This window comes from Pollicipes pollicipes, unplaced genomic scaffold, assembly GCF_011947565.3.
Source record: "Pollicipes pollicipes isolate AB1234 unplaced genomic scaffold, Ppol_2.1 Scaffold_4740;HRSCAF=5597_pilon_pilon_pilon, whole genome shotgun sequence".
Taxonomy (NCBI): Eukaryota; Metazoa; Arthropoda; class Thecostraca; order Pollicipedomorpha; family Pollicipedidae; genus Pollicipes; species Pollicipes pollicipes.
The window spans coordinates 5,883,560-5,896,050 of NW_023596545.1; the positions used below are offsets into that span (position 1 = coordinate 5,883,560).

Here is a 12,491-nt window from a genome sequence, read left to right on the forward strand (position 1 = left end):
CTTAGTCTGCCTCCAGAAAGCACTCAAAGCAGTTTTCTCCACACAGTTGACGCACTTTCTTTTCACAGTTGGGAGCGGAGGCGTAGTTTCTTTAAACTAGTTTGGGGGCTACACCCCAAGAATTGTGATTAATGAAGAATTATGCTTAAAAATGACAAATCAAAATAGTACCCTAGATTCATGGTTAGGAGGCACAAATCCCTCCCCCAGCTGAATACGAAAAACACGCCTCCAAGCTGTTTTGACTTCATCTGATAATTTTATTCGTTGAGTCTCAACCTTCATTCAGTGCTTCATGGCTAGCAAATGATACTTGAGTGCCAATGAACTCCCGAATAAAAAATGTTTGATGGTCATGCCGCATTGCATTAAATTTTTCTTTGTCTAGTGGATTATTGTATTTATACTTATTTCCCAACAGTTTCTGAAAGGTTTGGCTCCTGCTGACAATTTAGACGGTGTCAAAGGTCATCGGTGACAGGTAGTGCATTTTTCCCACCCCTGCAGATCGCACCAGCTTGAAGAACATATATACTAGTGCTGAAATATATACTTTATTAGATAATCAGTGCTACAAAGCTGCGCTGAATATTTAGACACAGGAAGGCGCCACATAAATGAATTCAAAATAACACGATACATCGCACTTTTGTTTAGCGCTTAACACCAAAACAGTTCCAAAAATGCAAGTGCATGGACAATAACCTCCTCGCTCTGGGTTTGTTCGATTAGCATTGAATGGCCTCTCACACAGTGGTTCAAACACATGGGAGTATGAGTTAGCGCACGCGACGGCCTGGGCAAACGATGTGAGCATAAATGAGGTTGGTAGCAAGGTGTCGGATCATATCAACGATGATCAGCAATGGTCAACCCTGCATGGATATGTTTAGAAAAACTTTTCGTATCGTTGCTGTCGATTGTGAACTGAGTTGTATTAGGTGATTTCGGTCTGCACATTGCTTTAACGCGACCCACGCACTTGGCTAAAGTGCTTCGCAAGCACACAATGGAGCGGTCTGCTCAGCTTGATATGTGTGGAAATTGTAAACAGTGTCAGCCAGCATGACAAGACCCAAGCTACATTTAACACTAACACTGCATAGGGGTCTGCATGAAACGCCTTATAATTGCAAATGCCGACCAAATAATATTCGACATTTGACAGCGCAAAAATCGCGCTTTGAAAGCGATTGCTTGAATGCGACTTTTAAGGAGGGTAGAACAACAATACTAAATAGCCGCTATCACTGGTATCACTGGTAGGTCACGTGTTGCAATCTATCTACGATAATTCACGCTCGAATCTCTTCATATAAGTAAGCTCTATCTAAAATATGGATATCACACCTTATTGCAGAGAATTCATCTAAAGCAATACATCAAATAAGCAACCAAAACTAGCATTTTATCTAGGTGATCGGATCACAAATGAGGACTAGAAGGGCGCTTGAAATAATCAAAAAGGCATGGCACCACAAAAGCTCTGCTGTAGTGTATGTCACGTGAAGTTGTTTTAAACCTCAATGTTACTGTAGATGCAGTGTAACACAATTCGTGTTGGCGGTGTGCACGAAATGCTCAATATGGTTTACCAACTGCAATCTTATCCAGCGGCTTATGCACGCCTTCACTTTCGTAAATGTCACAGGGTTTGGGATTAAAACGCGTAGTTAGTCACATCAGAACCAAAGTAAGAGTGGGAATGCTTTCACGGTGAATGTTTGCATGAATGCATTGCTCAGACCTTTTCAGTGGTGAGCCCGAGCCATTCTGACTTGCTTTCAGGACCTAGTTCAAATGTGCAGCCTTCATAACACAATGTGCGTGCATATTGTCTTCCATAACACGTCCAGGGCCTATATTGGCACCACCTTTCCCAGATATGCTCGCGACGAGCCGTCGCGGTTTTCCTAGATAGACGTACGTCTGAATTCTGACGCACTGCTATTGCCGAAGTGATGCCTATTTGCTCGCCGCCGGCACCCGTTTCGTTCGAGGTGGTCCACCGGTTCACTGTAACAACGGATAGAGCCCTCCGCTCGTCAGTTCCCAGACGTCGCCACCTCCACCAGCCTCCCAGGGCGTCTGCTCTCACCTCCACCCCTCGCGCCCCCGCCGACGGTCGGGGTCTCAGAGCGTCCGCCGCCTCACCCACCCCTCGCTCCCCTGCCGGCGGCCCATGGCACCGACTACACGGTGAACATGTCTTCCTCCTTGATGTCCTCCTCGGACATGGGGCCATGTCGGATTCTGATCCGCCGGAACATGGAGCCGCACACGTCGAAGCAAGGCGCCAGCACGGCCTGGGCGCAGATGCGGTTGACGGCCCTGATGAAGTTGCAGTTGATCTTGCACTGGCGCAGGCACGGCGTGTTGCACCAGATGTGCTGCAACGCGGAGGGGTGGGTCAGTGACTGCCATGCATGGTCCATGCGACGGCGGAGGGAAGCGATGCTGTTAAATTTCCAAAATTTATGCAAGGCTTTGGCACATGTGGGGGGACTAAGCGTTGGGTTGATTAGTGTGAGTTTGGCATAATGACCATGTGCTATTGTGCTGAAATAATCCAAGTGAGCTGCCTAGACCTAAAGACACCACAACAGCGCATAAGGGAGTCTTCGCAACCTACGCAGGCATGTTGACATAGGTTTGCGAGCGGTTACATCAGTATCGCGCAAGTTCAGCATTTTGCAACACTGAAATGTCACACACGTTTTCGATGTGGTGACAAGGATATTCCAGCACCACTAAGTTGAGCACCGGATAAATGACTAACCACAGCCGATCATCAGGAAGCTCGTGCCACCAGCAAACAGACAGACATAAGCGAACAGTCAGCAGCGCCGCCGAACACCATGGAACTGAGATCCGGTCGGAGCACCATTCTGGCAAGCTGAACAATGGAGCATCACGTCGGCCACTGAGCCTTATCTCGGACACAAGACGGACGGACCCAGACATTCCGCCTAGTCAATCTCGATGTGGACCTAGCCAGAAATAGTGGAACAGGTGAACAGTCCACAGTCCACCGAACAGTCCACGCAGCCTACCGAGAGTTGGATCTCAACTGAAAGGTCACACAGACGAGCCGGACAGTCCGCGGTTCGATCTCACCTGGAAGGCCAGACAGGCGAACTGGCAGCCCAGACAGCAGGCCAGACAAGGGCCGAGCAGACAGGCCAATAGCCGGTAGCAGCAGTGTTTGGCGCCGCGGAAACACTTGTAGGAAGTGCGCCAGGTACAGTCGCGACTGCGAATACCCTCCGGCTCTGCGATGACGTCATCCCACATTACCTGCGGAGTGGGGGAGGATGGTCAACACACGCATCAACCCACGCCTCCACCGCTCTGGGATGACGTCATCCTCATCCACGGATCGGCGATGACGACAGTTGTCTTTGCGGCGCTTGGGTGACGTCAGTCATCTACGTCAGGCGTTGTGGGATCAGTGGTGTTTCAGAGTTTCAAACAACCCTGAGATTAGATGAAGCATCGCCCACTTGTACAACTTGCTCCAGCAAATACTTCACGTCTTCCTAGCTGTAGGCAATTTGGCTGCTCTGTAAACGCTTCCCTTCCGTTGCGTTGGCGTTATCGCTGCAGCAGCCTCGCTGTGGTGCTGGTGTGCTCGCAACATTTCCACCCCGCCCACCGAGTTTGTATCCGCCCGCGGCATGTGCCAAGCTCGTGACCTCCAGACGAGATGGCGCGTGCTACGAGCATTGTCGTATCTCCCGGAAGCGGTGTGGGGTACTAGGACGAATAGCTGACAGATGTGGCGCCTAACCCTCTGCCGCTTTGTCTTGCCGGCGCCGCCATCGCTGGAGAGATGTGCGATTGCTGTGAAGGCCATCATGCTCAGGAGGGTCGTAATTTACCAAGGGCTATCAGTTGATGCGCCCAGACGTCGATGCGGCTAGCAGTCGTCTGTACGGGCACCCCAGGGTATGTTTTCTTCGAAACAGATCATTACATAAAGGTTATGTTCTTCCGTGTAGAAGCAGAAGACCGCACGCGAAGGACAAACGGCAAGCGCCGGGGAAAAGGGTAAGGCGTGTCCCAGAACCGCTGTTTTTCTGGGATACAGCAGACCAGACAATATTTGAATGACAATGAAATCATCTATGAAACGTCCAGATAGGCATGCAATTAGTTTAGCTCCCCATTTACCGGGGCCACACTCTCCAGAGCCTTTGCAGCCTTGCATGTCTGCCTTCATCCATGCATCCTGGAAGACGACAGGTCAGGTCACGCCAACACACTTCAAGGAACTGTGTGATGCGCTGAAGCGATATAATCGGGATGGTAGGTTCAGAGCACATGCAATAAACTGCTTAGCAAGTTCTTTGAACGAAACAGACACTATGCAAAGCATTATTCAGTCAAGTTTTAAAAAAAGATAGGACAATACTAACAGCCTTAGCCTTCGAAGAATAATCAGGAGAATAGAGTGATGCGTGTATTGGTATTTTAGCTGCGCGGTTTCATCGAAACGAGTTTGTGTGTGAATGAATGTAAGTGAGTGAGAGTGTGAGTTTGTGTGTGTGTGAAAGAGTGTGTTTGCAACTTTTGATATTGGTTTTGATAGAGGTATGTAGCCGAGATATAAATACATATATCTCTCTCCATTCTCCTAATTATCTTGCGAGGAATAAGGCTATTAGTGCTATGTTATCTATATGCGTTATGTTCCTCGCAACTGTACGTAAGGACTTCGTAATTTTTAAATCCTTTTTGTAAGTAAAAAGGATTTGTTGTAGATATACATGCATTAGTTTGCTTTCAAACTGCATATATTTACAACTAAGTTGCTTGTGGCGAACCGGCCTTCTCGTTGCAGGTGGTGCCCACCAACGGGTAATTACTAGCGGCTACTAATTACTAGTTACTAGCAGCGATCTGATATCGAATAAATGATAACATTGTTGCACGCACCTACCTGTTATCTGCTTACGGATAATTTTATTTTCATTTTGGAATACACAAACATCAGGGTTGGCGTGCTGGTTTCCAGCCCAAGGCTGTAACACAGACAAGCTATGCGATAGCAGTTCGTGAAAACTGGGTAGTCTGAGCCCTGAGATTCGCCAATCATCATGAAATGCAGACCAGGGATTTCATAGGAACGTTATACACTGTTTGCACCATCTTACGGGCAGCGTGTGAACCGAAGCTTTTCAAACAGCCGCCTGTGCTTATATTGGCTATATCCCCAAGATGGGTGGCATTTTGCAGCCGCTGCAAGATTAGTATCTATCATAGCTCGTGTCTGGGCTCCACCCCGAAGGCGGGCAGAGGGGTCCTGTTTGCCGTGCGCCGTAAGGGCGCACGGCAAACGGTCGATGTGAATGTTCATCATCACGGCAAATGTTCCGGTCGAAGTGAAGCGGCAGGGCGAGCGATGCTCGGCGAGATTTGGTAGGAGGGGTCTGCATGTGTGAGCGAGCACGTCCGATGCCCATTCCGGCCGCTGCCGGGTGTGGAGGGCGGCGCATGGGCTGCAGGCTGGCAGAGGTGGACATGTGCCCACACACAACCGCTTCCGATTTGAGACCCTGTCTTTGCTTTCGATGTAGCGTTCTAACTAGGGCCTGCTGGCAGCTCGCCCATGGTCTCGATGACGAGACCTGCTCGTCTTGGCAGCTCCTGGCTTTCTCCGGGGATTCACATCTCTCTCGGACTGTTTTCAGCCAGCCACCTGTCCCCCAACGTTTCAGCGTGAATTGCTGCAGCACCGCGCTTATCCTAGACAAGCGTCAGACGCCGGTCTTGACCGGGCTTACGTGCCCCTGACTTGCCTGGTTCGCCTGATTATCCTCGGGTTGCCGATATCAGGATGCCGTTCGACAACTGCTTCTCAGCTTTTTTGCAATTTGCAAATTCTACGCCTTCGGTGTTAACGGAAATAAGGCGTGCATACAGGTGATGTTACAGTGGTGCAGGAAGGCGTTGCTTGCTGATGAGACTGCCTGCTCGTAAACACTTTGAAAATATTACAGCAAAACTTTTCGCGAATTGTGCTACTTGTCGTGTGAGCCTGGATGGCGGCGCCATCAGCGCTTGGTCAGCTATAAACCCAATAAAAGCGTGCACTGTTAGCCCGCTAACGCTACTCAGTTGTGGTTGATCGACGCGGGAGCGATTTTACCCTGTGTTTCGCTTATATCAATACAAATTTCCTGTTTTCTTAACAATTATTTTGATATACTTACCAACACAAAGCAAAAACAAACTTTTGGCATACAGTTGAGACTACACATATGATGATGAGAAGAGGCAACATAAAACTTCACTGAAAAAACTAATTTTGGTGAAAAAAATCATTCATGTATGCAATGACAGCACATCGTAACTCAAACACCTAGCGTAGCACCTGGCTGCGTGCATGTTGCTTAAGTGAATGGCGCTTAATCTTAGGTCACTGGAACGTGTGCTAGGCGAGGAGACGCGAGCTCTCAAGATACTCATGCTCACAATGCACGTTGTTTCGGTCAATTGGCGCATGAACTGTCGCAACTGGACAGTATACGCGTCTCCTGCGGACTGGACGAGCGCGAACGCATCTTCCGACTGATGTCACTCGCTTATAAAGGAAACGGCAAACACCTCAGGCACATATGCAAGATTGGCGCACGCCACGGTGTTCTGTCTCAATGAAGAGTGGCGCACGCCACGGTGCTCTGTCTCAATAAAGTGGAAGTGCAAGGCACTTGATCTTTACCTGGAGATGCAGGTTCAGGTTGTTGGGATCCCGGGTGTCCATGTCGAAGCCCGGAGTCTGGTCCATTTTGCCCATGTGCCGATCTGATATGTCGAATACTCGACTTCCTGAAACGTGAACAAAGAAAGCTATCAGGTTAGGTTTCTAGTCGCGACAATATTGTACATAGTTGAAGCTGTTGTTTGTGCTCACCAAATTTCAGATGAAAACAAGCCTCTGCTGCGGGGGGGAATCAACTTGGATACATCTTGGGTGGATTTAGTTCAACGTGCCGGATTTTGCTATATAAAACATGCCGGACTCCACTGTATAAAGCATCCGGACAATTTTTTCAGCGGGACACCTACTAATGAGCTTGGTTAATACGTTTCACACGCTTGTCTTGTATTTGTCTTTGTTTTGTTGCCTTTGTTTGCCGCTGTTTCTCTTTGTTTTGTCGTTCGTCTTGCATTATTGCAGCGACGAAACACCATACAGATTAAGACTCGTAAGTTGCAAAGATGTTTCTAGTAGCAGCTTTCGCCACCTGTGTGGTCCTCCGCTGCGGTCCCTGGCGCTGATCTGGTGATAGCGATAACCTTTGTCGTCATTAGACAAAAACAGATTTTCCATAAAACGGATGCATGAGATGATTCACCATTAGATGCTGGAAATGTGACGGCATGGTGCGTATGGCTGAGCAGCCATATGTGCCATAGCCATTTTCGAGTGATGCAACCAGACGCTGAACGCTTTTGCATTATTTGCAATGACAAGGACAGATAATCGCCCACGCACACGGACACACACACACACACACACACACACACACACACACACACACACACACACACACACACACACACACACACACACACACACACACACACACACACACACACACACACACACACACACACACACACACACACACACACAAATCATACAGAATGTGAATGCGTGGCAGTCATCAAAACGTACCCGATGTCATAGCCCGCACGTCACCAAGCGGAATGAACGCTCCTGAGGTTCGCCCTGTGATCTACCGAGAGCAACCTCGAAGAAGGAGGAGGAGGCCCTTTCTTTGCTTCCGTCTTACACTCGATATTTATCGCTACCAGTCTTGTCTTTATGACCACCTATTGTGAACTTGATCTTCCCGATTGCCAGTCTTGCACTAGAACTTTCCAACCACCAGTCTTGTACTCGATCTCCACGACTTCCAGTCTGGTACTGGATCTCTACGACAGCATTTAATGACAATTCGTTCACAAGCGTCACTCGTCACCCTGCCGATATTCCATCTCCCATCTCAGATCAGAGCAGCTCCCAGCTCAGATCAGAGCAGCTCCCAGCTCAGATCAGAGCAGCTTCCGGCTCAGATCAGAGCAGCACCCAGCTCAGATCAGAGCAGCTCCCAGCTCAGATCAGAGCAGCTCCCATCTCAGATCAGACCAGCTCCCAGCTCAGAACGCTGCGCGGCCAGCGCCACCCCTGACGAAGCGCGCCGATCTCCTCTCTGGACCGCTCGAGAGAACGGACCCACGGGTCGCTCTGCCGTCCGGGCGTGACGCGCCGCCGTCAGCGCCTCGGCCCCGCCGCTGCTGACCGCTGATGACCGCACGCGCCGCGCCGATGGCAGCGCCTCAGCCTCGCCGCTGCTGACCGCTGCTGACCGCACGCGCCGCGCCGATGGCAGCCTCTCCGTCGTGACCCGTCGTCCGCGCCGCCGTTTGGCCCCGGGCGGAATGTGGTGCCGACCAGCCGCCGCGAACGCAACTGGCCGGCGCCAGGGTTACCGCCGTGCACGGACACCGGCTATTGATCACACGGCCGCGCCCGGCCGTAACGCCCGTGCTCGGCAGCCTCTGACAACGGAAAAACAAGCAGGGAGGGGTGCAGGGCGCAGGCTCAGCGACTCGGAGTCCGTCCCCTCCACCGACCCCCCTCTCCCCCTCTCCATTACCTCCACAGACCCTAACGCATGACCCTCTGAAGTGTTCATAATATGACGGAGCTTGGATGATGCTTGCAACATATATATATATATATATATATATATATATATATATATATATATATATATGGATATACATGCCACATCACCGTATCGCCGGTAATGCCAGAACTTGGGCTCCTTGACCCAGAATACTGTAATTATGACTTGGTAATGGTTGCCAGGGTAAGCGCAGGCCACCCAGCAAACCTGACCTTGTATGTATCGGCAATGGGGCGGCTTGCGGTTTGTTTGATTGCGCACAATGTTGAAAGCAAAAAGTACGGGTATGGACGTCAGATGTTATGCTGTGGCTGGTTTGATCCCAACTCTGCAAGTGTGGCCGTTAGGTGAGTTTCGATGAAAACAAATCAAATAGGCATCAATTTGATAAGTGTGGGGTCAAGACAGCCAAATTGCGTTGAAGTGACTTGCATCATTTCACGTTGTTGAGTAAAGTTACGCCAATTGCAGCTTCTGATAAGGAATCAGCTCTCATTGATTAATTCGCGCTTGGCTGCAGTCGACGAAAACTTCTGCATCCAACCAGGGGATTTGAAGGACCTCATTACCGAAATAGAAGAGGCCGCAAGTCGATTTAATGGAACGTTCCACAACCAGCGCAATGTCCTGTTTTCCAAAGGGTGAATCCAGGTGTCCATAGGGCTTTATGTTAAGGGGATCCTGAGTTTCCGTGCTGGGCTCCAGGCACTTGACTGATTGCAACAGCGTTGAAAGTGACTGCGGTAAATACCGGAAAATGTGTTGCTTTCAGAGCAAATTGGTACCATTCCAGAGCAAATGACAACGAAGTAGTTTTCAGTCTTCGTTGCGGACCAGCAAAGTTCCGTGAAATATACAGCATATGTAACAAAACTCAAACCGCATGTGGTATTTCAAGAACATTATTCAAAGCCAACTGTTCAGCAATTTCCCCTTTGCAAGTGGAACGTTTGCTAACTGCAGTTTTATACATGTGGCAATTTACTCCAGCTCGTTGGTCTAAGTGTGGTTGTGTGTCTTGTTGGCTACATCACAGGGCTACATGGCATGAAATCCGTGTACACCGTAAACGTGTTTTTCTCATGAGGAACCTAACGCTGTATCATCAGCCTATGCTGTACTTTTCATGCTAGGCACAACGTTCTGAAAACATGTGCCATAAATGGCCTTAAGCGCTCGGGTAGAAAAAGGGGAGGGAGGGGTGGCCAGCGGTCAGCTATCTCAGGGGTAGCTGACCGAGGGGTGGCCAGCGGTCACTATCTCATTTTCTTCAAAGCTCATAGTGATTCACCCCAAGTTGCCACGCAGACAGAGTGGCTTATTGATAGAGCTCCCCTCATTAAAGCCCTTGTGTCCCTGTCCTGCACATCACCACTTCACTACACCATTCCCCGGCTCCAACTAGATGTTCACTACATCATCCCCCGGCTCCAACTAGATGCCGATGCAGTCAAGGGTCGTGGCGGGTTGGGCCTGATGCATTTTGTGGAATATGACCTCAGGTAATGCAAACGCAAATCCTCCGCGCAATTCAAGTTTCCTTTATGCAAATTCATGCTGTCAGTTTCGATGCTTAGCGAGGCAAAGGCGTAAGCGTTTGTTATCTGTTTCTAAACAATTTGAGGACAATGACCCCAGTCATCCACCAATACCAAAGCCTAAGGATAACAGAACTCCCGCAATGTGTACATGCGACGCTGCGCTTACACCCTAAAGTGCATTAGCACGTAAGCGCAGTGCTGATCAGTGTAGGCCATTTGCAGAGAAATGGCTGCACAAGTGCTCCCGCTGCAATGGTTTGATGGTGTTTCGTATGCCCGCTGCAATGGTTCGATTGTGTTTTGTATGTCTGCCGCCCTGTCATCTTCGGGGCATTAGAAGGGGGCTCCCGAAGCCTCCAAGGAGTTCAAAGGTAAGTTAAGCGTCAATTTCACACCCTTCGGTCGTGTGTCGGCAAGAACCTGATAACGTTTTCAAGAAAGCAAAACAAAAACTATTTTCTACAGAACAACATTCAAAGGCAGCTGCGCTGCTTCAAATTGGCAAAGAAATACATGTTTCTATTTCATCACCAATATGCTTAGCATGTGCTATAGCTTGTCGACCATAATTCAGCGTAGTCTGCACATATAAATGGACATTACATCTGAACTTCACCGGAGCACGATGGCTTCATGGGAATGCTTGAAAAAGTACAGGCACATTACCAAAGTGACTTATGTTGTTTTGCCTTAGCACTGTTCTATACCTCCTATGCTATACCTCCATAAATGCTATGAGCAAATAGCATTCCAATATAGATCACAACGATCAAAGTTGTAATGCCGTTACTAATCGTATCTGGCCCGAATGCCAGCAGCTGTAAGCCGCCTCACCCGGCAGCCCGCGAGCAAGTCGTCAACAGAACCTCAGAGGCCACAAAGGGCATCGTGTCCTACCTCGAGCGAACGTCGACGCGCACCTCCTGTCCGGCACCGGGGCCCAGCACGCCTGGGGCGCTCCAGAACGCTGGAATGCTGTTTGCCCCTGGCGCCATGACAACGTTGAAGTCGTGCCGAGTAGGCTCGCGTTCGGGGCACCGCGGCACCCGCGTCAGGACCTGCCAACCGGGTCACAAACAGCTCGATAAATTGCGACCTGGCGGTGCCGGGGTCATGGCACCTCGAGCCTCCGCCATCTTGGCGGTTCCGGTCCGGTGGCCGCTGTCTTGTGGTACCATCAGGGCCCGGCTCCCTGCCGTGCCGCACACCATCTGGGCGGCACGGCAGCGCGCTAGCGCGGCCTTTCACCAGCGTTGTTGGTGCTGTGGATAAACGATGCGTGTAGGCGGAAGGCATAATGTGCACTGGACTGTTTTGTCAATATGCTCTTAAGTGCGCAGCGCGCTGGTGGCCTTGTTCTCGGGTGGAAGTCACTTTATGATTTCAGGGACATGTGGGCAGCGTGCACCGCGGGGAAGAGGCGAATCCGCTCGACCCCATTGATCTTGTTAAACGGCATTACGATCAAGACTTACCAATCAATAGCTTTTGGTGATTTCACTAAAATGAGGACGAGATAGAGCAGGCAAAACGAAACACCAAAAATTTGCCAGTAAGTGTTTAGCCATATGACCATGTCTGTTTGCACCTCCATGGCAATCACCGACCTGCCTCACCAAAATGCAAGCTTTAGGGGCGATGCAGAGCTGCGACCGGATGGAGGCATGTGTTTGGGGACTATAATCTATTTCCAATGGCTTTTTCAGAAAAATGCTTGCCATTAAAGGGTTTGCGCTCGCCCCCACCTGGTACCTCAACACGTCACGTAATTACCCAGCTGTCGGAAGCTGGCGCTGTGCCGGTGTTTAAGTTGTGCCGTGGGATGAAAGGTTCACATATTTGTTTAGCTCTACCGGCTGATTTGGGATGGTGCCATAGACGTGCCTTCTCGAAACATTGCCGATAATTTGAATAATGGGAGAAGTAGAATAAAGTAACATATGACACTGGCCGCGACTGTGACACAGTTTGCTAGAATATATTTGGAACGCAAGAAGTCAACCAAGGACTTACCCAAGAACTTGCCCTCCTGAATGTAACGGGACTTGCAGCCAAACGTTGGTGCAAGATTTATTTGGTAAGCAACGTATTGTTGCTTATTATAATTTTGATGGCACATCACTAATTGGCCTTGATAGTCGTGATAGTAATGGCAACCATGGCATGCGTGTCTCACCTGTTCCTAATTTCGATATTCATTATGACGTTCCTGGAGCCAATGCGATGATATCCTGCGTTTATTCACCTC

General features: G+C 49.6%; 1 protein-coding gene across 1 annotated transcript; it reads right to left on the minus strand.

Moving 5' to 3' along the window:
* Window positions 1–546: 546 nt before the first annotated feature.
* Window positions 547–8,270, minus strand: LOC119099191 (caveolin-3-like). The gene is made up of 4 exons (XM_037222301.1): window positions 7,685–8,270; window positions 6,725–6,831; window positions 3,118–3,297; window positions 547–2,390 (listed from the first exon to the last, which is right to left on the minus strand). Exons 1-4 carry the CDS (start codon window positions 7,692–7,694, stop codon window positions 2,193–2,195), a joined length of 495 nt encoding a protein of 164 aa, XP_037078196.1. The 5' UTR covers window positions 7,695–8,270; the 3' UTR covers window positions 547–2,192.
* Between the last annotated feature and the right edge of the window lie 4,221 nt (window positions 8,271–12,491).